General features: G+C 41.0%; 2 protein-coding genes across 7 annotated transcripts in view; one reads left to right on the top strand and one right to left on the bottom strand.

Annotated features, from left to right (window-relative positions):
• The first annotated feature begins 3567 nt into the window (after positions 1 to 3567).
• On the top strand, positions 3568 to 8984 carry LOC127364259 (histamine H3 receptor-like). Of its 2 annotated transcripts, none has more exons than XM_051401659.1 (3): positions 3568 to 3648; positions 4460 to 4626; positions 6669 to 8984. In XM_051401659.1, exons 1-3 carry the CDS (start codon positions 3618 to 3620, stop codon positions 7419 to 7421), a joined length of 951 nt encoding a protein of 316 aa, XP_051257619.1. In that variant the 5' UTR covers positions 3568 to 3617; the 3' UTR covers positions 7422 to 8984. The 2 variants fall into 2 exon arrangements, with proteins under 2 accessions (XP_051257619.1, XP_051257610.1); XM_051401650.1 differs by having other exon boundaries at positions 3576 to 3864.
• Positions 8985 to 16047: 7063 nt separating this feature from the next.
• LOC127363420 (zinc finger protein 521) overlaps positions 16048 to 25111 on the bottom strand; it is an 89006-nt gene continuing 79942 nt past the window's right edge. For all 5 annotated transcript variants that reach the window (XM_051399851.1, XM_051399841.1, XM_051399813.1 and 2 more), the window contains one exon: positions 16048 to 17534. In XM_051399851.1, coding sequence (XP_051255811.1) covers positions 17505 to 17534 — 30 coding nt within the window. In that variant the 3' untranslated portion in view covers positions 16048 to 17504. The remainder of the gene's footprint in view (positions 17535 to 25111) is intronic.

Here is a 25111-nt window from a genome sequence, read left to right on the forward strand (position 1 = left end):
TTTTTTAAATACAAATCCAGATCAAAATTAAAATCTGTCAACGGGCTGTTTGGATTCACACATCCTTCAGTGAAAAGAGGAATTCGTCAAATAAAGTGCAATTAACTAAAATTATAGTCAGCTCATATATAGTATCAAAAACTGTAAACCCTAACCGTAGACGTCTGCTTCTAGTGTTTGCTTGTTTTTTTGCACATTTTCTGTATGTTGTTTTCCCATCATCCATCAGTCAAGTTAGGTCACACTTACAGATGTATAAAGAATGCAGCTCCTGGTTACTCAGTCAACAGTTTCAACTTTATCAGAGATTACAATAAGTATGCAATTGTTATTAAATAATCAATATGGAGTCTGTTTAGTAGATTTGTTTGCTTATTTTGTATGTTTTTATCCTGTCTTGAAGATCTTAGATTTTACTCTCTTTCTGACGAGGACCAAAATAGTTTTTTAGTGTAAGTGTGTTTTTATCCTCTACGATTTTATTTGAATGTCAGGACCGGGCATTTGCAGTTTTGTGTTTAGCTTTAGTATTGTAAAGTAAATCCATCTACAAATCAGTATTACTTATTTGTAAAATTCAACATACTGTACTATGAATATGGGCTTGGAAGGACAACAAACCCTCCACTGGGTTTTAAAGGGAGAATTGGGATGTGCACTGAACATCTTATTGTTTAATTTTAGCTGTGATTACTTCGGATCGGCACACTGTTACAGTATGATAGCATCAGTACTCCAACCCAGCATCCAAACACAAACACTTGAGTACTAGAGTAATGGAGAGCCACAGCAGGGCACTGTATAATCGGCAACACTAGAGCCTCTGTGTACCCTCTGTGGCGCTGCTTTGTTTCTGAGTGTCCTCCATTTTCAGATGAGTCATTGCACTTTCCAAATCCAGCGACAATGCACCTGCCAAATTGATTGCTTTTCTGGCACACTTCCCTTGCATTCTATTTAATATGTATGCAATAGTTCAACATATCTTACACTGGCAAAGCTTAATTATATTTAAATGACTAGGCTGTGGAGATGTTGTTCCTAATAATTCATTGTCCCATTCTGTGTGTTATCAAAAACACCTTTAGCATGACCTTTGGAGTAATGATAATATTAATGTTGGGTTGAGACACCTGCATGAGCTTTACATTATGTATGACCCCTTTAATTCATTCTTGGGAATATAATATTTTCAATCTGGTAAAGGCACTTCATGATGGCAGACAAAAAAACCAAACATTTTCACTGAAAACTGTCTCTGGAGCACAGCAATAGGGCAGCAGTGCTGGTGTAAATTTTGTAAATTGTGCATTAGTTTCCATGACGGCACAGCGCTAGTTTCCATGAGGTCTCAATGCCTTTGTTACATATTTGAATAACTGGCATTTGTGACTAATGGGTATTTCACTATCACTGGTGTTTTTAGCAGGCAGCCAGGAATTATTTGAATATTGAATTTGGCCTTTAAGTGACAATTTACGAGCAAATATGAAAAGTTATAGTTAAGTCATCCTTTTTCTAGTAAAAGCAGAGTAGTTCATTGTACTGTAAATGACCTTGTATGTGACCTTTGGTGCTATCAGTTAATACAGTATGTAAAATGAAATGTAAATGTTAATTTCCTAAACTGCCCTTCAGAATCCAATACCAAACGTATAAGTATTCAAATATTTGCCTTTGGAAAACATTTTCTGTATATTAATCAGCCTTCATGAGGTGCAAACACAAACTCCTGTATTTGATCATTATACCAAATTGGTCACACGATAAAGCACTCAATCATTCGTCTTTTGTCAAAACTGACACATTGGCTATGAAAATTGCAGCTTATGATGACACCACCTAATTAACAAGAAGCTGTAAAAGCAATAACGGTCAGATTTCTAAAGAGCTGATTTGGACAGACATTTCACTTTAATTGAGCCTATTGTGAACAACACTGGTAAGGAGTCTGAATGAAGCTGCATTAAAACTCCTACGCTTACCGTGTGTCTTCGCCTGCACTGATTCCTATCTTGCAACTGTGACATGACTAACTCAGAGAGATGGTGGTGGTTCCATTTGTGAGAAAATAACAGTAATTCAAGCTTGGCTCCTTCAGTCACTTCTACTGTTCTGTAGTGTTTCTCATTTCTCTTGGACCACAGCTGGGGGACCAACAGGATAGTATCAGAATGCAAATAAGGGATACAGCTTCTTCCACTGTGTGCCAGAGGGATGTTATATACACACACCAAAGAATTACCTAACATGTATATGAAATGTACAAATTCCCACATACTGGACTTTGAGGTGCCACAGGCAAGAATGCTGAATATTTAACTAGTACTGGTAACACTGTTAATCTCACGAGGTGTGTTGATGAGAACTTCAGTGAGAGACCTCCCGTGTGTGCCTCCCACTAGCTTCTGTTTTGTCCATCATGTCTTTGCTGGCTTGCACAGCTTTGCATGCCAGTCAGATTGAAGGTACTGGATGTTTTGGAGGAACAAGCAGAGAATGTTAACACAAGAATGTGATTTATTTCAAGGACAAAATGTCTCTAAACCAATATGTAAATCAAAAAAACCTTGAACATTCAATGTGTCAGCTTTAAAACAAAAGAAATATAGTAACAAGTAACAATAGTATATAATTGTTTGTTTGCAGCTGGAAGACAATGCTCTTAATACCTTGTGAAGTGTGGGGTGAGGTAAGGGTCATCACAGTTCGAGTGTGCCATGCCTTCAGCATGTCATGCCCTGTATCCTCTACACACTCTCACAGCATGTTCATTTGAGGCAACAACCAATATTGGTAGGCTGCCTGTGTGATGGTGAGCTCATGCAAGCCTGTTCAGTTGTGTGTGTGTGTGTGTGTGTGTGTGTGTGTGTGTGTGTGTGTGTGTGTGTGTGTGTATGGACTGTATGGCTGTGAATGAAATATGAATTTTGAATTTCAACAGGGAAAATATATGACTCGAGACTTGAGTTGATTCACAGCATAACAAGCAATGGACTATTTGACGTCAGCTAAATCCCAATCTGAGTTTGCATTTCATTATAAAGACAATAATCAAGTTTTCTGTGCTTCGGAAATCTCTTTCCATTAAATGAAGTATCGGATGCTGCTGGAATAATATCTAATTTTTAGTATCTGTAATTACTTTAAGAGGGAGGATACTGCAGTCCTCTCTCGTTAATCTCGTATAGCAAAAATTACCAAATTGTATTGTGTTTCGGATGTATAAAGCTTATAGTGCCACACAAATAATAATATTACATGATACATATTATATTATAATAATATAATTAAGTCATAATCTGGCATTACATACAATACGTGATAACAAAAACTATTGCTTAGAGAAGTAATCTCATTACAGCAGGGCTTTACCTTAAGACAAATGCGTAATTCAGGTGGTGTCCAGGCAGCGTTTTGTGAAGAGCGTTGTGCGCTCTCTCGTGGACTTTCTGGCACATTGTGTTCAGTTTCAGCAGGAAAGCGACGCTTTTAGAGGCTATATGGGGGGTGTTGGATGCTGTGTCTGCTCGCCTGGCACCTGTTGCTGGCTTATTATTTACAGCGCTGGTCTATTGAGGATTTAACGACAGCACCTTTCAGCTCAAACCAGGACCATGTCGGAGGACGAGACTGATTCTAACTCCAGTCAGTACTATTTTGACAATGCCTCAACTAGAGTCCAGAGCAGCTTCGTGTTTTCAGGACCCATATATGTCGTTTTAATGGTGATGATGGTGACTTTGGTTGTTGTGATAGTTTTGGGCAACGCTCTGGTCATTTTGGCCTTTAAAGTGGACAAGAGTTTGAGAAGACAATGCAATTACTACTTCCTGAATTTGGCAATATCAGATTTTCTTGTTGGTAAGTCCAACCTTAGTGTTTTTTTGAGAGACCCTACAGCAACAGTACAGCAATATAGTTAGATGAAGTTTAATGCAAAACGATAAATGTGCTGTTTCTTACATAAAGGCTATCTTCTGTCCTATGAGTCTTTCAAATATTTTGATGCTCCTTTGTATACCATTACTCTCATAGTGGCATTGTCTAATTTTTTATAAACATGCATTCTTTCTATGATCTGCAGTTTCACACTTGCTCATCACTATTTGTCACTTTCCTTCCTTCATTCATTCCTATAAAGTTCAGTAAGGTTAAAATTGAACACTTTACTGTATTTGCTTCATTAGGCATTTCTAAGAACCATATAAACATTTGATAAATGATTTTAATACACTATAATATATCTATAACAGATATTAGGGCATTTTAAAGTGTTTGTTCGACATATCATTGATTTTCATTTTGTACAGCATGCCTTTATTTATAAATCATTAAATCATTAAACTACGCTATTGTGTGATTTGAACCATTTATTAAACGTTTATATACTGGTTATAAAAGCTAAATGGGGGACATATTCCTTGGTCACTGATCCCTTTCCAAACTGTTTCTGTAGGGGCATTCTGCATCCCAGTCTACATCCCTTACATTCTCACAGGCAGATGGACACTGGGCCAACGACTGTGTAAGCTGTGGCTGGTCATGGACTACCTGCTTTGTTCAGCGTCTGTGTTCAACATCGTCCTCATCAGCTACGACCGCTTCCTGTCAGTCACCAGAGCAGTGAGTGGAACATCCTGAGCCTCGCATCAGTGATGCACACAACCATCAAAGTGAATTTAGGATTATGATACAGTACACTAGCCAGCTTTATGTGTGAAAGAATCTTGAATGTTCAAAATGTCTCAGGCGAATGAAGGTAAACCAGAGTATGATTGGAGTTGGCTCATTAACATTTTCCTGTCTCAGTTTCCACGCAGACAGAAATATTAGTTTCTGTGTTATAATGTTAAAAGTTAAAGAGCCCTTTTCCTTTTAGCCGTACAAGTGTTCACTGCTTGTGGTCTTGGCTTTATTTCTGACTGGTGAGTCTCCTAGGTCATTGGTAGGGGCAGTGCCACCTCATTCTCCCAAATGTGCCCATCTGCAGAGGTTAATCATTCCTGACCCATTCAGGCCCAGTGCCACCCCTAATTATAGCCCTTCCCCATGACGAAGATAAAAAAAAGTCACATTTTGACTTTGGGACAGACTGGGCTTCAGGAAATACGCAGAAAACAACACATCATTGTCAAAAATTCAATATTAGAGGTCTAAACTTAAATACTTTTGATTTCCACTTCAACAGTTTAAAATAATTGAATCTCTGTCCATGAAACTATGTCCCACTGCTTTTTTTTTCTGAAATACAATTGTACGGCATCAGTAAGGTCGATTTTCTATTTTCTGCCTGCCTTGGCACATATCTAGTAGTTAGCATACATTTCCAAACCTCTGCAGCTGTTAGGCCCATTGAACCTTTTGTTGGGGCTTGTCTGTGCATTAGCCGACTGACTGTATCCTATACACGTGTGTGTTAACTCAAAGGTGGGATGAGGCTTGGCATAGTAGACAAAGAGAGTGTTCTGTTTCCTTTCACAAGCAAACACTTAACATCAGAGCAATGAATACAAATAACACCAGAGAGAGAGAGAGAGAGAGAGAGCCTCTTCTTTAATTAGCTAGCTTTGATCATAGAGATCCTTCTCTGTGCCATGGTCCTTCCAACCTGGGGAGATCAATCATAGCAGAAACAGGCCACCGGCAGCCAAGCAGCATTTTCCTAAAAGCATTTCTCTCTGAACATTGAAAGACAAAGGATCGTCAACAGCCACAGGACAAAGTTTGTCTTTCAAAAGAAAAGATGGAGTCATATTAGATGCATACATTTGGCAGTTAGATGAAATGTCAGTATGTTAACAAAATGCTAACTGCATGGCGTTAGAGAGAAAGCATCCTGTTTTAAGTATTGCTTATGGTTGTAAGAGTGAGCTAAGAGTAGAGCCTCTCAGGAGGAATCTAACAGTTTAAAAAGATAATGCAAAATTTCTGATTGGATTTATGAGCACACCTGTTTCTTCTCCGTTGAGTGCTCCATCACTACATGAAGAAGGAGCAAGAAGTGCTGTATGCCAATTAATTTATTCAAGCATCTTCTTTGAAGAAGAACTGCAATTCATTTTTTGTCATTTAGAACAGGGGCACATCTTCAGGGCAGCTCGAGAGGCAATGGTGTAAATGTACTGAGTTCCTCCTAAACTTCATAGTCTCTGGGAAACGTTCCTGTAGTGGAAACACAGCACACACTTTACCGCAGTGCATGAAGTCAAGATGTTGGGAACAATTCTTATCACAATATTTTCTGTTTGTCCATCAAAATGTTCTGTGATTTATATATCACAGTGTTATTGGCTTTATACTTGATTATTTTGTAAAATTCTCAGTTGTGGGCTCATCAGTGGATTGAAGGGTTTCACTGGATGGTTTTTGTAGACATGGTAGTTTAAAGTAATGGCTTCTGGTTGAAGGGTCCCCTCTATATTGATTGTACGATTGTGCTGTGATTAGTTCAAGGGGATCAGTGTTGTATTAAAAAGTGCTGGATTAAACCTCTTCCGCCATTGCAATTAAATGAACATTGACTACAATTTTATTGCTAAAGATGATGTCCTATTTTGCCCACTAACTTTTTCTACAATAACGGTAGGTTGCAGAAATTGCACATACAATTGAGCAGCAGTATTACTCAAAGTGTATTTACTGATTTATTCTTGTATTTACTGCAGATAAGTTACCGTGCCAGACAGAGCATGACTCATCAAGCCATAATCAAGATGATTGCTGTCTGGGTGCTAGCCTTTGTCCTGTACGGCCCAGCTATCATATTCTGGGAGCTGGCGGTGGGCAGAAGCCGCGTGCCAAAGGATGAGTGCTTTGCAGAGTTCTATTACTCTTGGTACTTCCTGCTGAGTGCGTCCATGCTGGAGTTTTTCTCTCCTTTCATCTCCGTGGCTTTCTTCAACCTCAGCATTTACCTCAGCATACGCAGGAGGAGGCTCCACAGCAGGGAGGCCCAGCTCCACCTTCAATTGAGCGAGCCTGCCTCTGCGCAGGGGGACGGTATCCCCCTATCCCACAACTGGGGGTTAGGGATGAAACTGGCTGTAAAAGGCTCTATCCACTCCCAGACCTCCTCTCCCAGTTTGGGTAAACTAGATCCCTCAACCAGCAGGGCTGCCCAGCCTAGCCGTCTGTCCAGGGATAAGAAAATTGCTAAGTCCCTGGCCATCATAGTGTGTGTGTTTGCCATCTGCTGGGCACCATACACCCTACTGATGATCATCCGTGCTGCCTGCAGAGGGCGGTGCATCCAGCATCACTGGTACGAGGTCACCTTCTGGCTCCTGTGGCTCAACTCTGCTATTAACCCATTCCTGTACCCACTTTGCCACAGTAGCTTCCGTAGGGCCTTTAGTAAGATTCTCTGTCCAAGACGACATACTACTTCCTCCTCATCTGTCCTCCGTGATGGCCAGTGACAAGCGGATACCCGTGGATGGATGGGGATGAACAATGTGCCAGAACTATGGATGGAAGTATTCAAAATCTAACCCATACATTCCACAGTTTCAGCAGATGAAGCTCAACTGTGCACCAACTTGTCAAAGTAGTTTTCTGTTGTGCTTTTCAGTGTCTGGATGTATAAGGTTGGTACTGTACAGTGTAATGTAATTAACTGTCAATCAGTTCACTGTGTTCACATCTAAAGTATGTATTAAACATTCACCATAGGCAGGAAAATAATGATCCTGTCTAAAAAATCTGAATATACCAACAAGAGTTTCATATACTATAAGAACTGGGCAGGGTTACGAGTGATGTGTTTGTTGTTGGGTAGGAGAGAAAAAAATCAACAGAATAGAGTGAAACAGAACCATCTCTTCAGACCTGTTAATAAATACCATGGCGACAGTGTTATAATGAGAACTGTCAGCTGTGGCTCGTGTACTGTATGTATTTGTCAAAACAAGGTTAAGAAAATGCATTTTCCCTGACTAACTGCCTGCATTCTTTGGCACATCCATTGTCCACAGAAAATACATAACTATATACACATACATATTTGTCTTGAATGAGTGTCATACAGACTAGATTGCAATTCATTAGATATGTTTTCTTGTTCTTTCTGTTATGCAGCTTGTATATTGAATTTATACACATTATATCAAAGATTCATGTTCATAAAAAGTGTGCGCCCTCACTATGACATACTCACTTCAGCTGAAGAAAAGCAGATCACTATCACCCTCTGCTGTTAGAGAGTTTACTAGTGTTAATATTACAGAAGCACAGTGATAAAAACACAAAGTGCCATTAAATGTATTTAAAATGAAATGTTATTGAAGCCTGAAATTTACTTTTCTTTTTTGGAGCACATTGTTATACAGTAGGTTTGTTAAGGCTTACGGGTCACCACATAGTGAGTACATTTATTGCACATTCATTACCCCATGTTAAAAAATAGATGCCTTGTTTACTATACTGTAGATACACAACACAACACAAAAGTAAACATTCATCTTTATTTTTGACTGTGATTACATTATTAGTGATTATTGCAACTAAAACACTCCACAGGTCCTATTGTTACTATTTTAAAAATTTTTTTACAGAAAGTTTTTGGTTTCCTGTAAGAGAGAGAGAGAAGTTAAATGTTTACAAACAATACCAAAATACCATTTTACTGTGATCAGCAGGTGTATGTATACTTCTGTGCCACTAGATGTCACCATTAACCTTTGTAGCTTCCTGTGAGTGCAGCGCTGGAGCATAAAGTTTCAGTTCATTACAGTTCCAAGTCAGTCTTTGAGATTGGCTACGGTTTCCATGAACTGTTTTACTTTATTGTTTATGTTTGAATTGCCATTTAAATACATACTATATTTTTGCACCCAGGATCCTGTGTGATTCAAATTTTAATAGATGAATATAACCTAATAATCACAGGTATGTGAAATTGGATGGTGCTCTCTATACATTTACTCACAGTGAGTCCTTTCACTGTCACATGCTACTTGCACAACTTGAAAAGTTACAGTATGTCCAGCTTTAGCAAATGTTTTATATTGTCTTTAAGTGCTGTTATGCTATATATTTTTTTTGTAACTGTTTGTGTAATTGTAAGTATTAGAGTAGTAGCTTAAATTGTATCCTCTTGACTCAATTTAAGTATGGTATAATAATTAAAAAAATTAATAACACATTTTTGTGCTTATTTTAACCAAATAAAGTTTAGGATTTTCAAAATTAAACACATCTCTGTTACTGGCTGAGGATATTTATGCACAATATTAAATAAATTGATTAAGCTATTGTGCCCTGTAGTTGCTGTCTACCTGATGGCTAATTGGGTCAGTGCCAACTGCAGAGTAGCTTTTGTTTGATGTGCAGATGAAATGCTGAGAGTGCGATACCATTTTTGTATTGTTCCCCAGTCCAGGAAGGTTTGATTTGATAGATTAAATGAGTTCTTTCCAGATGTAGACTTATTAGACCTGTAATTACGCCATCATGTTAGATAGTGGGGTTACATTTGCAGGTGCCTGGGTCCCACAGGGGACTTACATTGCTCAAATTGTTGCTGTTGCCTGTGTGCACATCTGGGCCCCTGGTCAGGTGCTGGGAATAAGGGCACAGCTGCAGGGAACAGGCCTGAGCTCCCCCCTCGCCCCCTCTCCGCCCATGGCGTGGTGGGGCGGGGGGGATAGAAGCACACTTCTGACCAGAGGGATGCAGGCACATTTCCCTTGGGGTGACAGAACTGCATTTATCAGCAGAATGCCGAGCCTGGGTTTACTCCCTGTGTATCTAAATGCGACAGCAAAAGCCGTACCACTGTGAAGAACACTTGTGCTGTGTGCAGTTATATTAGGGGGACCACTGCTATTGATTTTGTTGATAGATTGAAATGTCATGGCATGTGTGCCAAACTGATTGGCTAACAGACTGAGGCTGCATTGAGGATCATGCCAGCTTAAATTGGTCTAGGAGGGGTAGTGCCATGAAAAACACACATGAGAGATTTTAATTTTGTGTGCATGCAAAGGTGTGTGTATAGTTTTAATCCTATTCATTGTTTATATAAGTGAATGTGTTTATGAGGAGTTTGGATGTCTGTGACCCTAAGCAATGTATCTAAAAGCTGTGACCCCAAATGAAGTGCACCTGTGCCCCATAGGTTTATAGAGCCCATTAGCAGAGACCCAGTCAATGATCAGAGGGGGAAAGAGGGCCTATATAACTTCCCCATGAGAATCTCTGAATAGTTAAACTCTTAGAGGTTCCCCTTTAGCACTTTTTTAGGGTGACTTAATGCGGAAATTTCTTGTTTTCAAATTGGATAACGCCTCTGATCTACACAATAGATAAATAAAAGGTGACAGATGTGGAGTGAAGCCAATAATGTAATGTCTGGAATAAGGAAAAACTGAGAAAACATTGGCATTTTCAAAAACAAGCACTCTTTATAACAAGGCGATGACAACTATGCTACACTAGTGCTTTAAAGTTTAGCTGGAATCTAAAAGTGAACCGACAGACAAGACCAAACCACTTTAGTCTGCACATACAGGTCAAAACTGTGACCTCTTTTGAAGTTGCAGCATCACTTAGTGTACATTTTCACCCCGCGTAGGCTGTTCACTTTCTCAGCTAACAAAAATGTAAACCATAGTTAATATTTCATGAGGGGCATACTCAAAAAGAAAAACAGACTATTTCTGCTTGATTTTTGCCTTTTCCGCTCTTCCGTTTTTCCCTCTGCCTTTTCCTGCAGTGTACTTCCTGACTAGAGATTAAATAATTCCATTGGAATCCTCTTAGGATGGGTTCCCAGCACTTGGCAATTAAACAATTACATTTAATCAGCATGGGGCGACGCTTCAAGTCACCCTCATTTCAGACGTTGATTAAAAGCAATTCTGCAGTGGTTATTGCTGTCGACTTTCGAAACTGTGGTTCACTTAGGTTTACTGCATCTGTGGGGTCAGGTTGGATAGCAATATGGCAGGTTCAGTGGTGGTCGAGGGCTGTATCTGCCTGTGGTGGGTAAAACAGTAATGACAGAACTCATGGCAGACCTTATATTGTCCCTTAAGTCAGAGCTAGTTAGATTACTTGGAGACATTTTGACCCTGCAGCAAAGAAGACTCAGCGAACAATAGAAAGGAGAGGGACATTAAGTTATGCGTGTGGGAACCCAGATCCTGTGTGAGTGTGTGTGTGCAATTTTTTTTTACATCACATGTGTATTTGACTGTGTTCATACACAGCTGTTTCTTCTTGCATCTACATTGAAGCGCATTTGGCTTGAATGAAATGCACCTTGACATATACAATTTCATCATGCCATGCAATAACATCTCCCCCTGTGATGGCAAACAAGCTGAGAGAGGGCACACGGGGAGGAGGGCTTTTGTGTGAGCCGTATTTGACATTACACTCGAGTGAAAGAGTGCTACGTGGCACTGGAGCGGACTTCAGTCATCCCTGTGCAACACAGATGAGTTGCGATGGATACCCGGCCCCCTCTTGTGAAACCCAGGTGCCCCTGTTTCATAAGGCACCCCACTGGCTCCCCAGCCCTCTTAATTAGCGACTTCCGTCAGCTGGCACCCAGGCCTTCAAGCACCAGTCACTGGCCTCTGCTGCTGAAGGAATCCAGTTCACTCCAGATCTTCAGCTTTTCTAACAGATGGATGTACATGGGCAGGCTGAGTAAGAGGCATCAAGGTTTCTTGCAAACCTGTAAATCAACTGTGAATTTCCTGGTATCTAGATCAGATGCATGCTGGAAGGAGAAGAAAATGCTGTTGAATGCTTTCGTCTGTGTGTTTCTCGGTTTTAATAAAGATGGGCAACTGCAGAGAATGGGCCATGAGCTTTAGTCTCAGCTGCAGAAACACTGTAACAAGACATTGAGGATTTTTATATGATGAAGTCAAATATAGATAAAAGGTTTCACCAGGACGGGAATGTTGCCTTTTTCCTGGTGCAGTATCATAGCAGCGCTGTAACAATAGTCTGTTCTAATGACATTCCCCTAGTAACTTCTTGCCTCTACAAATCTCAGGGGGGAAGCGCTACAAAAAGTGATAATTACATGAAATATACATAGAGAATAAAGGGAGCATGTTTACATAACCAGGCCCATAAATATCTGACGGAGAAGACATTGTTCTCCGACTCCTTTTAAGCTGATCTCCCAGGGATGCCATTTTAATGACATGATGGTTTAAAGAGATGCTGCTCCATCTCGTTCCATATTTAATTAACTTTTGCTTTTCTGACGCAGAGGAAAAACAGAATAAAGAACGCGTGATAGAGACAAACACACACGATAGCGAGGAGACAATAACAAATAGCTGGGAGAACAGAGAGGGAGGCAGGGGGAACATGAGCAGAGACCTTGTCATGCTTTTGTGAGCTGTTTACAATACAAGAGATGCAAAGGGAAGAGGAGGGGTTGTGGAAGAGCGAGAGCTCTTAAAATTTAAAAAAATAAAGAGGATAGAATTAAGGAGAAGGAAAAGAGGAAGAGACGGAAACAGTGTGGAAACACTGGGAGAATGAGGACCTTGTTCTCCCAAGGGGCTCCATTATGGAGCATTTTTTAGTTCATCACCAATAAGAGGAAAATAAATGTGAAACTGACAGTATGTGTTTAACTGACATTCCAGAAAATAAATAGTAAATAAACATTAACAAAAATAAAATAAAATAAAATACCTTGGCCTCCATCTCCACATTTTTTGTCATCAGTAGTGATCTGCCACGTGTTCATAAAATAAACACGTGGCAGATGTCAGAGAGGAAAGATGATTTCACTTGGTATTTCACCAGTATTTCAACTCATTATAAAACATAGCTCACGACACTGAATGCACTAAATTGTGCCGAAATCTGTATTAACTTTTCTGTGTAGGTCACCTTTAGCACAGAAACACTTGAACTGGCTTCAGCAGCCACAATGAACTCAAATAATTTAACTGATGAATTCATGTTCTGGCACTTAGATACAAGGGACACAGCCCAAAATTCGGTGTGCCCTCCTCTTTCTCAGGCAGTGTGTTTTCCATTTTAACTGTCAGCTGTATACGGTGTACACTGCATTATTGATACTTTCTTTCCCTCTTCTCTCCTCTTGTTAGACTCTTCCCTTGTCCTCATATCATCACACCAGCCACACTGGCTGTGGAGCCTGGAGAGTTGATGTGAATTTGACCCCACCTGGTCTATATTTTATTGCTTGGGTTTTAATACATTTTTGAAAATCCTCCCCCCATCCCATCCATGAAAAAAAAAAAGTGCCTTGTCTATTTCAAGTGTTTGTCTTGGTGAGAGACTGGAGATGACTGGAGGGGGATACTCACCTTCAGCTCTCCCAGTTCAGGAGACAGGGGGGATCATTAGGAGGGGCTACAAAAGAGGGAAGAGTGTAAATGTGTTTGTTTGTCTATATATGTGTTAGCTCGGTGATAGACTGGTGACTCGTCCAGAGTGTACCCTCGCTTCTCGCCCCAATGTCTGCTGGGATATGCTCAAATCCCCTGTGACCCTGAATGGGATGAGCAGTTTAGAAAATGGAGGGATGATGAAAGGTGGAGATATTAAAGGTGCATCTTCCCTACATAAATCAACTTTTATTCTGAAATACAATAATTAACATGTTCTAGTTGTGTAGGATGGAGGTGAATATCCTCTGAAAGTGATATTCACAGCTTAAAGCCCTAATTATTACCTGAGAACTGTCTTTGCCAGCCATATATTTACAGAAGAAATGTCTTTAAAGTAACTTTACTCTGAGGAGGACAATTTAGATATAGATATAGCTTTCACAACTGTTCTTTCCCCCATTATTCTCATTACTAGAGTGTCCTTTTAAAGAAAGGACATTACAACACAGTAACAGGGAGTATACAAAATTACACAGAAATACAAAAAAACAATGCCTGTGTATTTGATCCATAAACACTGTGGCAGGGCTACATACTGAGGTTGAGGCGTCCATTTTGCTGACACAGTTCTGAAATGAAAAGATGGCTCTCTGGATGAGAAGTGCCGGTGTGAGAGATTGGGTTACCCCAGACACTCCCAGCGGATCTCCCGGCCAAATGGATCTGGATCTCACGCTTGGGCGCACATATTGAATGCCATAAGAGGTCTCTGAGGTCTCCTTCACTGGGAGGAATGCGCAGCCTAACAATGTGGAGTTTTCACCAAACTAAATTTTGCACCAAAGAAGAGTTATAGCAAGGACACTGGGACACAAGGGACAAGCGCTGAATGCATACTTACATTTGTGCAGGTTGTTCATACCGGATAAAATGGCACATTTTCAGCTTCCTGGATAGCAACATACTGCACAGGTTCAGTAAGATCTCATAATTCTTTAATAAAGTCTTAACACAGGCTGCCTCTTTTCCTCTAGAGGACCGTGGGTATTAGCCCGTCAAATGAAAAAACAAAACAAAATGCCATTTCACACACATCCTGGACAAGAACAATGGCATTTCAGCTACTCCCAAACATCTGGCCTGACTGCCCAGTTCCACTAAGGACTGGCCAGGCTCTTAGCAGCATTGAGTGCCACTTGCATTGAGGTTATGTTCAGGCGACGACACCGTAGAGGATCAGCCAGGCTAAGTTATCTCTGAACAAGCCATCCATTCTGCTGCTTTCTGATGGAAGAATACTTGGGGGCTGTGTAATTATATTGCTTTAAATGAACCCCTGAGAACGCCCCTGCCAAAGCGCCCACAAAGTCTCACACTTGGGCGAGTGTCAGAAACACAGCGCTTGTGTATGCACTCATGTGTGTAGCTGTGTATGTGTGTGTGTGTGTGTGTTTTGCTGCTTAGGCTGGCGTTAAAAGGGAGGCCGCAGTGCTTCTGATACGCCTCACAAGTGAATTTAATTAAATCATAAATATGAGCTGGAGGCCGCCACCCAATTTAATGTAATGGATGATGTGGGCCAGTCCATCTCTGGCAAAGCAAAGTTCTGGACCCGTTCAAATGCCCTTGAAGCTTATTAAAAGTGCCTGGCACAGGGAGATGCTAGCAAAGTTGTTTAATGGATGCCCAGCTTGCATTCAGTATGACAGTTAATGTTGGGCTGTACCATCTCTGACTTGAATGAGGGGTTGTGTCTTCTTTGAGGAAGTCTGTCACTGTACGAGGCCCCGTCCATTCCTCATCTGATCCGTGTTATAGGAATGTAATAAAAACTAATTGATGACAGACAACATGCACAGTTGATGTTATGCTTGAAGTAAGAAAATAAGACAAGCTTCAGAAACCCAGATTACACAGATGTGTTTTAAAATACTGCCTGTGATTATTTTCGATGACAAAGGAGCTTCAATATTATCATCCAGAGGGACATTTGTATGTTTTTATGTATGTTCTGCACTCAGTGGATCAAAACAGTATATATAGAAATATTATTGTGCTTCTCTTAGTATTCTTACTCATATTTGAACCCGATACTATATATGATACATTTTATAGAATCATAGGATTTTATACTATGTATAATGAAATACAGTATCTGCTGTGTATTTCAAATGAAGCGTTAGTTTAAAGTCATTTGTTACTCACAGTATAACCTAGTTACAGTGCTATGAGCTGCAGCACTGAGCCTTTTCAAAACAAAACTGATATCTTCAACAAATGTTATGCCGCTCGCATGTCACCATTGATGAATCATTTGCTGGGACAGACAGATGTTGTTGCATGGGTTTTGTCCCATTCGGCGAGGCAGAAGAATCTTTTCCACAGTCTCCCGGAGTGCTGGTGGCTCCCTAAATAGACCTAGCGCAAGGGTGTGTAGAATGGGACCGCACAGGGTGATGGGTAATGGAGTCATTAATAACACAGACCTCCCTTAAGATGCTCAGATGTTTGTTAGCGAGAGCCACGAGGGAGTGAGGAAAATAGGATGCAATTTGATACAATGAAAAAAAGCAGTGTAAGCTTTTGATGATGATCGTGTTTATGCTGTCATAGGTCTTGTCTGATGGGTTAATTGTGTTCACATACACACGCATACTAACACACAGATACACACATATTTTAGATAGATAATGAACAGACAATGAAGCCATTTCCTCATACAGTTTTTAATATTTCCATCACATGTGCAACACAAAAAAATGAGGTCTGCCAAATACAGAACTCCATATTTGTACAATACATTTTAATAACATCAGAGATAACTGTCCTTTTGCTGCAGGAGATGGTGATTTCCTGTAAACTGTGTACGAACAATTCTCAATCAAAATGTCAAAACATTAAAGTTTTATACAAAAGTGCATCTCAGGTTCAATGAATGCAAAACATTTACATAACAGAACGGTTTAAAGTTTTGTATGATGCCACAGTGGCTTCCAGCTTGAGCAGAGAGCAATGGGACACTGCAAAGCAACGAGAGGAATACTTGGGCACTCTCCAGGAGAGCCAGGGACGGAGTTTAGTAACTACGGTATATCCCCGAGACAGACTGAAATTGTGTTCAGTCTTCATGACCCCAAATCCAAACGGATTAACTTCCCCACTGTGAAAAAAATATGTAGAGATAACAAAACATAAAAGAAAAAAATATTCCAGTAATCTCCAGGCTTCAACGAGCAGTAAACATTAACAACAGAAATGTACAGGTTGAGTCAGTGGGCTGGAGATTTCCCCATGCTCTGAGAGCCACATGGGAGCTTCACGCCTCTGTTCATGAGCCAACCAGAGGAACTAGCCTTTTCCAAATCTGTGTCACTGCGTTTGCATATATCAGCATCCTGTCCTGTTTTCCTGTTCTCTCTGTGTTGTTTTTTTTTCTCTTTCTTTTTTATCCCGCCTCTCGTCTGAACTCCAGCGCAGGCAGTGCAGATTAGTCGCACCGCCGTTCTCAGCTGGTCCTCTGGCAGCCATGTTACGACGGACACACAGACAAGATCTCAGCCTATGCTGGTGAATCAAGCTTTTTTACCCCATAATGATTGACCATGTCAGGATACAGAGTGACATACTGCGCAGTAGGACTGGTGCTGATGAAAAGAGTCTTCCTGACAACACTTGCCGGTTCCTACAGCTTCCTACACTCTCAATGGCACCCTGTTTCTCCTTTACACAACTGGTTGAGTCCCATCTGGTCTGATTGACAATGTCATTGATCTTTTTTACCCCCTTCTCTTTTTTGGACAAACATTTCGAACTGTACATTGGCAAATACTGTATAAGATTGCAATATAGCTGTAGTTAAGCAACACATGAAGAATTCTATGTACAAACAAGTTGGCTTTTTCTTTATTTTTGAAATAATGGTAAGTAAAGAACAGAGAGGGTTCTTTTATGTTCTTTCCCCCTCTTATTTTCTTTCTTATTTTCTTTGCTTTTCTTTTTTCTTGCTGTGGCATGGTTCCTTGTGGTGTAACTGAATCGAAAGTTCAGTGCAAGACAGTCAGTGCAGTTTCTGGCTGGCAAACTGCACTGACGGTAATTGGCGGTCAGACATTATTTCTCCGCGTCATGTGATCCTTGTTCTTGGCCACGGCGCTGATCTTTGCCATGTTAGCTGCTGTGCTGAGTCAACGTGTGGTTCTGCAAGGACACAAAAAGAAACAGACGAAACATTATGATCACATACATAATACATAATGCATTTTTCCTGCCATTTCTTTAAAAGGACATTGGAACATTATTAATCTTCCATACCAAGGACACTAATGTTCTACATGTTGAAAATTATTTGGAATGATTGACAAGGTCCGTCTATTGCTTATCTTGGCATTTGAACATCGCCATTATTAGACTGTCATTACCCAGTACCTTGCATAGAAGTCAAATCAGTGTGTGGATCAATAGCAGTTGGCTTTGGCATTAATCACAGCTAAGTCTTGGTCTAACACAAAGGCACAAGACCACTGACAGATAAGATCCCATTCCTCAGAAATCCTGCCTCCTGATCAAAAGCTGTGTCCATGGAAACAAATCCATAACAAGGCACTGACACACATGATGGAATATCATCCTGGCAGTCTTCTTTATCCTGTGCCTACATGTATTAAATGTGCTGTAAACAGTCCATACAGTCCACATAAAACAAAGTTGAGAAATACTTTAGGTGCATGTGAGGCCGTTAATGATTTGAGCCTCCACACTGCTGTGAATATGTAATGGTGCACAATTTACTATGACAGGATAACAAGCTGACAATATCACTCTGTTTTGCTGTATCTCCAAAATTTATGCAGGCACACACACAGACCGTTGAGAGTGGTTGTAGTGGGGCAGCTGTGCCAGGTTCTTTAAAGGGAGTGTGGACCAGGGGGTGTGTAACTGGTGTCCCTGGTGGGCTGAATCCAGGTCATCTTTTGAAGTGACTGCTAATCCCTTTAATGCAAACTACATGCCCCACTTGCTGCGCTCTGTTTAAAACACGGCCTTGGACTCTCTAAACTGGCATGGACTAGACACACCTGTCACAGAGTCATCAGCACGCATGCATGCACAAATAAACACACATCCCAGCGCACACATACATTTTGTCGTGCACATAGGTGCACAATTAAGTCCACAAGTATGTGAAATGCATTTTTTTTACTGCTTAACTAGTTTTTTATTAAAAAAAGAGAAAAGGGAGAAAGAGACAATCTAAAATGATTACTGCAACCTGAGTGAGAAGGTTTACCAAAGCAGTCACCTTCAGTCCTGTTGGTGCAGAATCCCTTGGGCAGTGCTAGGAGACGACTATTAGCCCCCGTTGCATTCATTCCTTCCCTCTTTACCCTTTCAGCTGCCTCCATATAAAGCATTTAAACACCTCGACAGCTTTCCTTTCAGCTAGGGCGATTACTTCCCGACAGGTGGGGTAATAAGCTGTTTGACGGGGAGCAGGAGTATGACCCCTGTAAGGGTTAGCGTGGCTCGCCTGGGCCCTGCTCTCCCTTTTTTAAAGAGGCGGCCCCGGACAGCTCCTCTGCTTCCCTCTCTCCTCTCTTGCTGAAATAAAGCTCCTTTAAGTGAGTCTGGGAGGAGACTCCCCACGGGACGCTCCCTCTCTCTCTTTCTCTCGCCCCACCTCACCTCCTCCCCCTCCTCACACTCCACCAACCCCCTACCCCCCGGTGAAGACATCCTTGGCGTTGCTGAGGAGGGACAGGAGCACGGCAACCTTATTAATGAATGCGGCCCATTACCCGTCAGCCTGGCTCCTCGGCGACTCCCAGAAGCCCCTGCAGTACGTGACTTCAAATGGCAGGATATTGACACGAGAAGAGCAAAGCGGCTAGGACTGAGTGTGTGTGCCCGTGTGTGTGTATGTGTATGTGGAAGAGAGAGAAACAGAGAGAGAAAATTTGTGCTCAACTGAGTGTGCATGCCTTTGTGTGAGTGTGCCAGTGCGTCTAGGTGTGTGTGTGGACCCCAAAGGAACGTAGCTCCTTGGATATAATGTAGGGCTCGTAACAGCTATTAGAGGGGAAAATAACCCCTCTGGGGAATGGCTCCCCCCCACTGCATGTCCCAGCTCTGTCTGACACACACTGCATTCTACCTTTTCCTTAAACATGCCAGGAGTTTTCTCACTGAGGGCTTTCTCAAGGACGGTGTTAAACGACTTCAGTGGCTGTGGCAGCCATGCAGACTAAAGGGAAATAGAGGAAAAGAGGGGGGAAAAAACGTTAAAAGAAAATGAAACTGATACCTTTATCTCTGTGGATACTGAACTCCGCAGAGTAGCTATAAACTGTTCTGTATATGGAAGGTGGAAGGGAGGGAGAGGGGAGGGAGGGAGAGGGTGGAAATCCACTTTCCAATCTTCATCCTTGTCAAGTTCTTCAAGTACCTCTGCACCAACGCTATATAAGTTAAATACCTACAGTACCCAACCACAAATGTCAAATTAGATGTGAAACACATAATTCACATCTTACGCAAGAAAATGACCAAAATGTCCACTGCCCCGGCAAAGAGGATGTCACTAATGGTGTCACACCAGAATCACTGCAATTTAGGATTAGATGCCCTCCATTAAGCCTTTTAGCTCTCATCCTAACTCCCTCCTTCAATGCCATCCTATTCCCCCTGAAACTCTGCCATTCCCCTTATCATCCATTTCCTTCCCTTCTATCCAACCCTTAATCTCCTCCTCGATCCTTTCAACCACCTGCTGGCCACACAGGCCTGCTGCAGGGCCCAGTTACCAGCAGTGTTCAGGTAAACCATAGCAGTCAATTCTCCACTAAATTAAATTTTGCTCTGATCAATAATGCGCACCCGCTTCTCCCTTATGAAGCCTGGCTGCATTGGCTCGGAGTGAGCCTCTTCCTCCTCTCGTATTCTCTCACCGGCTCTGTGCCACCGTTAAACCACCACTTTCATCTGATTACATCACCCTACTGCAACGCCCTCAGGGGTAGTGGAAGAGGAGGGGGAACATCCGGCAGGGGTCTTGTGTACCCATGCAAACAGGTGCAACATGTCTTAGGAATTTAACACTGCTGCACAGAGGGAGAGGGTGAGAAAAAAATGGGGAACGATTGGGGAAGAGCAGAGAGTAGGAAAGTGCAAGCAGGCTGGGGAGTTGATTTATTAACTAATCATTCTTTATGTCGTTCCCCATTGCTCTGGTCTCCATCGATAGCACCCGGTCTCCAGTGAGGCAACAGAGGTGCATCTCTTACATCATCTCTGCAAAGGAAGGCCAGTGGACCAGCAGACCAATTCTCTCTTTCATCTGATCTCACTGTATTAAAGACAATCTTCTCATTGTCCAACATCACAGAGAGAAGATATAAAGCTTAATCACAATGCTAACAATGTTTGATTAGCATGATGTTAATACCTGCCGAGCACATAAGTCCATTGTGTCTGCTCTTCTACCTGGTGTTATCCAGCATGTAACATTAAACCCAGGCTTTATCGAGTGGTTACAGAGCTGAGTGAGCAATAACGACTTTTCAAGCTATAGCCTTTTTAAGGCAAACAAAGCAGTGTGCACTTTACAAAAGTGAACTGACCAGAATCTGTCGCATTATGTAGTTCGAGGTTCGAGGAGTTCAAAGTGAGCTATCTTTAAATTGTAACAATAAAAAAAGAATGATAATGCTAATTATATATTATATATATATATATTGCATATAAATGTTACCATAATTTATATTAATTTCATATTATCATATAATGAAAGCATAAATAAACGCATCATTTTTTTCCTAAACTAATAGAGTTGAAAATGTTTGCACTGTTTAATGACAAAGTTCTTTGTCTGTCAATCTAATGTAAAGTAAAAAAAAATTTAACTGATCTGTAATTACTTTTCTATAAAATTTCTATAAAACTCCAACAGTAAGGCAGGAAGAAATACAACTCTAGAACCCATTATTACACAGTTATAATGATGCATCACATTTTGTCCTTAAACATGTTAATAACTTGAAGTAAAAAAAAATGTGGGTGTCAATTCAACATTATAATTGTATGTAAAATAGCAATAAAACTGTAAATATCTCAGTTAAGGACAGTTTGGAAAATATTGTAATTATACGTGTATGACAGGGAGAAAACTTACAACAAAATGTAAAACATAATTTACATTTTGCATTAGTTGAAAAAAGAACGAAGACTTACGTACTAGTTTAACAGTGAAGCATAAATTTTCTATTGTGAGTCAAGTGTTACTTACAGTGGAGATTACTCATTAAAGAAACTATTTAATTAGAAGAGTTAAGCACACTCATTTTAAACCCTGCGGCTAAAGTGTCTTATTTAGTTTATCTATAATCAAAAAATTTGAAGGAACAGTCAAAACTGTAAACATCCCCCTCTAAGCTCTGATTAAAAGTCTTATCAGTCTGTGCCGAGTTTCTCTCTTACCCTGCATGGCTGACATACAGTAAGTCTGCAAAGCTGCATCTGGAGCACGGGGAGTGTGCACAAAACCACTGAGACCTGTACGTACCCGTACTCATCACTCAGGAATTTAATTAACGCATAAGAGAACGTCATCAAACGATACTAAAACAAAGAACCTGAGATCTTTCATTGAGGCTCCAAACTGCAGGGTGATTTTAAGCAATGAAACCACTTGGATACTTAAGCTAATTTATGTTTGTGTACTGACTGAAAGATGAACAATGGGCCTCAGTCAATTACGACCCCATTGTGTCTCGGGTAATTTTGTGAAAATTCTGCCACCGTGTGTTTTCTTATCGTTCTAAACCGCTGTGGAGAAAGACAAGACTGCTGCATTCTGCCTTGATGTTTAATGGTGTGTTGAACTTGGTCCAGTATTGACTCAGTCCTCCCTTTGTGCATTCTCTACTGTTGACCAGTCCACTGAGGGAGTAATCCTTTCCTGCTTTGACCTCAGGCCAGGCTTACTGCTGGCTAGTTTAGCCAATGAAGAACACAATCAAATAAATAAATAATACAGCAGTTGGCATTCTCCACAGTCATCACTTATCAGGCCGTAGGGAAGGTTGACCCCAAACACTGTTGTGCCACAACCGGCCTGGTCTCCTTGGTAACAGACTGTCTTGTTTGAAGTGAGGTGCCCGGGGAGTCATGGTCATACAGTAACAGCACTAGGCTAGGGTGGAGTTGACAACGGCAATGGATTTCAATGTCTTCCATGTGTGTCATTTTGTGTCCGGTCGTTTTCGAACTGAACACTTGTAAAAATATATAATAAATCCATAATGCTTGAAATGCTTTGATTAGATGTCTAACTACCCCAACCAAATGCTTCTGAGGTGTAACCAGAGATGACGGACCACCCTTTTTGTGGGCTGGTGCTTTGTAGCTCCAAATGATACTCATTACCCTGTCTAAGTAGACAAGTGAATGGTACTAGAAACACACTATGCAGTGATCCTGCTGTTTGACTGAGGTAGCAAAACAACTGCACAACTGCTGTGTTATTATGGGGCCTCATTAAGTGAGGAGAGAGTGGGAGATGGGGAGAGGGAGAGAGGGAAAGCAATAGAGAGAGGGCCAGCGAGAGGGAGAAAAAAGAGAGGAAGGAAAAAAAAAAACACAAGAGAGCGATACAAACTGTATTCTGAGGTGATAGCAAGACACAGATGCCTTTCCAGCCAAAATGAAGACTATGACTAAAGAACCCAATTAAGGGCTTTCTTAGGGGAGCCATCTTGGGAGGGGGATGGGTCTTCCTGGGACATGAGCCCTGGGCTACATCCTCTAATTAGACAGAGCGAGGGGGGAGGATCTCTGCCTGTCACTGGGAGGGAGATGGGGTCCATGGGGTTCCACATGTCAGTCCCAGAAACAAAACACAATTACTCTCACATTTAACCACTTCAGTCAGGGACAGACTTTGACTAGGGATGCTACAGAGCCCACCCTCCCCTCCTCTCCTCCCTCTCCTGTGCTGCTAGATATGCCACTTCACAAATGCAGAGATTTTTGAGGACTAAATTTTCTCCTACATTTCCACGCTTCTATGAGAAGGCGAGAGTGGATCTGCACTCTCATGTTTTCCCACCCAAATGGAGGAGCGAATCAGAAAATTAGTTTTTAATTGACTGGTGTCATTCAACATCCAAACTGAAGTGTTAAATTACTTTGCTGTTGTGAGGCGTGAATATGAAATTCGAGAGGGAATAATTGTTCTAATGCTGTTTATTTTGGCCTCTGCTGCATTTTGTTAACATCAACAGCATAATAGACACTTGAAAATCAAATCACTACAGGCAGTAAATTAAACCTGTAGTGAATTTCCTGAGAAGCACTTAAAATGGTATTTATCAAAGTTGTTGAAAAAGTCAACCAAGAAAAGTAAAGGAGACATGTTTGAGGGAGAGATCCGGTGATGGATTCTAGCACAGTACGCCAAGCGTCTCCTCTTTGTTTGGATTTAACTTTCCCCAGTGGTGCAACACAGGAAAAAGAAAAAAAGAACAGCTCAAAGGCTTCTGGGAGTTTTTGTCATGTCTCCCTCCAGACAATGTGTTTGCATGCACATATCAGACCCTGGGAGAGACAGACACAAAGACAAATACATACAGCACGCACACAGATGTATACACACGCGCACTTAGAAAAAGAATATCCTCCCAGGATCATTAGGTCTGTCATGCTGTCTAATTCTGATCCACCTACAAAACTAGAACACCACTATTGTGATACATCACTAGTCATCTAAGGGTGTTTATGTCCCCATTTACAGTGTGTGTACAGTGTTGTACATAATTATAAATAAGCTTAAATATTAATGATGGCGCCTCACAAGCAGCTGTTTTTTTTTCTAATTCATTGTTCTTTTATTTTGTAGTGCAACTTTTTGAAATGGTGACAGAATCCTGAGCACCTGGGGTGATGAAGAAGAAAACAAGTTGTCATATAAAAGGAAAAAAATATATATACAACTTTCAAAAGCGTGAAGAGCTGTCATACTTGGCAGATCAAGATATTCAGAGAAAATGGCGTGTTTGAGAGCCGCTTAGGGACAAACACATGAAGCTTTGCTTTTGTGCGACACTTTTGGGACGCGGGGCAGTTAGGGTGTTTTTGGGGGCATATTTTAAAATTCATGAAAAAAAGAAAAAAAAAACTTCTGGGAAATCAGGTCTCTGTGCTTCATACTAAAGAGTGTCATTCTTCATGAAAAGGAAGGGAAAAAAGAAAGGCCTAAAATTTTGTTTTTCAGAGCCATCATTCATAGAATCAACTATAGCAATTTGATGCATAAAAATATCATAAAAATACAGTACCTTTGGACACATTTAACCCATTTCATGCTCTCTCTCTCTCCTACTCCCTCCTTTCTCTCCGACTGTCCATCTCTGACTTTCCCTTCCTATTTTCCGTCTTTGACGGACATTATGACATGCATAGCTGTTTACACCTGCTGACCGTGAAGCCTATAAATATGCTTAATTAAAACAGTGGAATTGGTCACAGCTTGGCAATAATGGCTATCACACGGCGAGAGGAGAATCTCATTTGTGTGGGGAAGTAGAACATGATGCAGATGTGCTCTTGTCACTTTCAGCACTCATTAAGGCCAGGGAGCTTTGGATTGTCTTTGAAGGAATCCTTTTTAAAAGACACTCCAATTAAGGTATGTGTCCTGCGGGCGTCTGAGGAGAGGGAGAAGTCATACAGTACCCCAGTCCTTCCATTCCTCCGTCGACTTAACACATGACTTACAATCT

The sequence above is a fragment of the Dicentrarchus labrax genome, unplaced genomic scaffold, assembly GCF_905237075.1.
Source record: "Dicentrarchus labrax unplaced genomic scaffold, dlabrax2021, whole genome shotgun sequence".
NCBI lineage: Eukaryota > Metazoa > Chordata > Actinopteri > Moronidae > Dicentrarchus > Dicentrarchus labrax.

Coding starts and splice junctions, on each gene's coding strand:
- LOC127364259 (XM_051401650.1), top strand. CDS start 3,618: ATGTCGGAGGACGAGACTGATTCTAACTCCAGTCAGTACTATTTTGAC. Junction 3,865..4,459: donor AATATCAGATTTTCTTGTTG/GTAAGTCCAACC, acceptor CTGTTTCTGTAG/GGGCATTCTGCATCCCAGTC. Junction 4,627..6,668: donor TCCTGTCAGTCACCAGAGCA/GTGAGTGGAACA, acceptor TATTTACTGCAG/ATAAGTTACCGTGCCAGACA.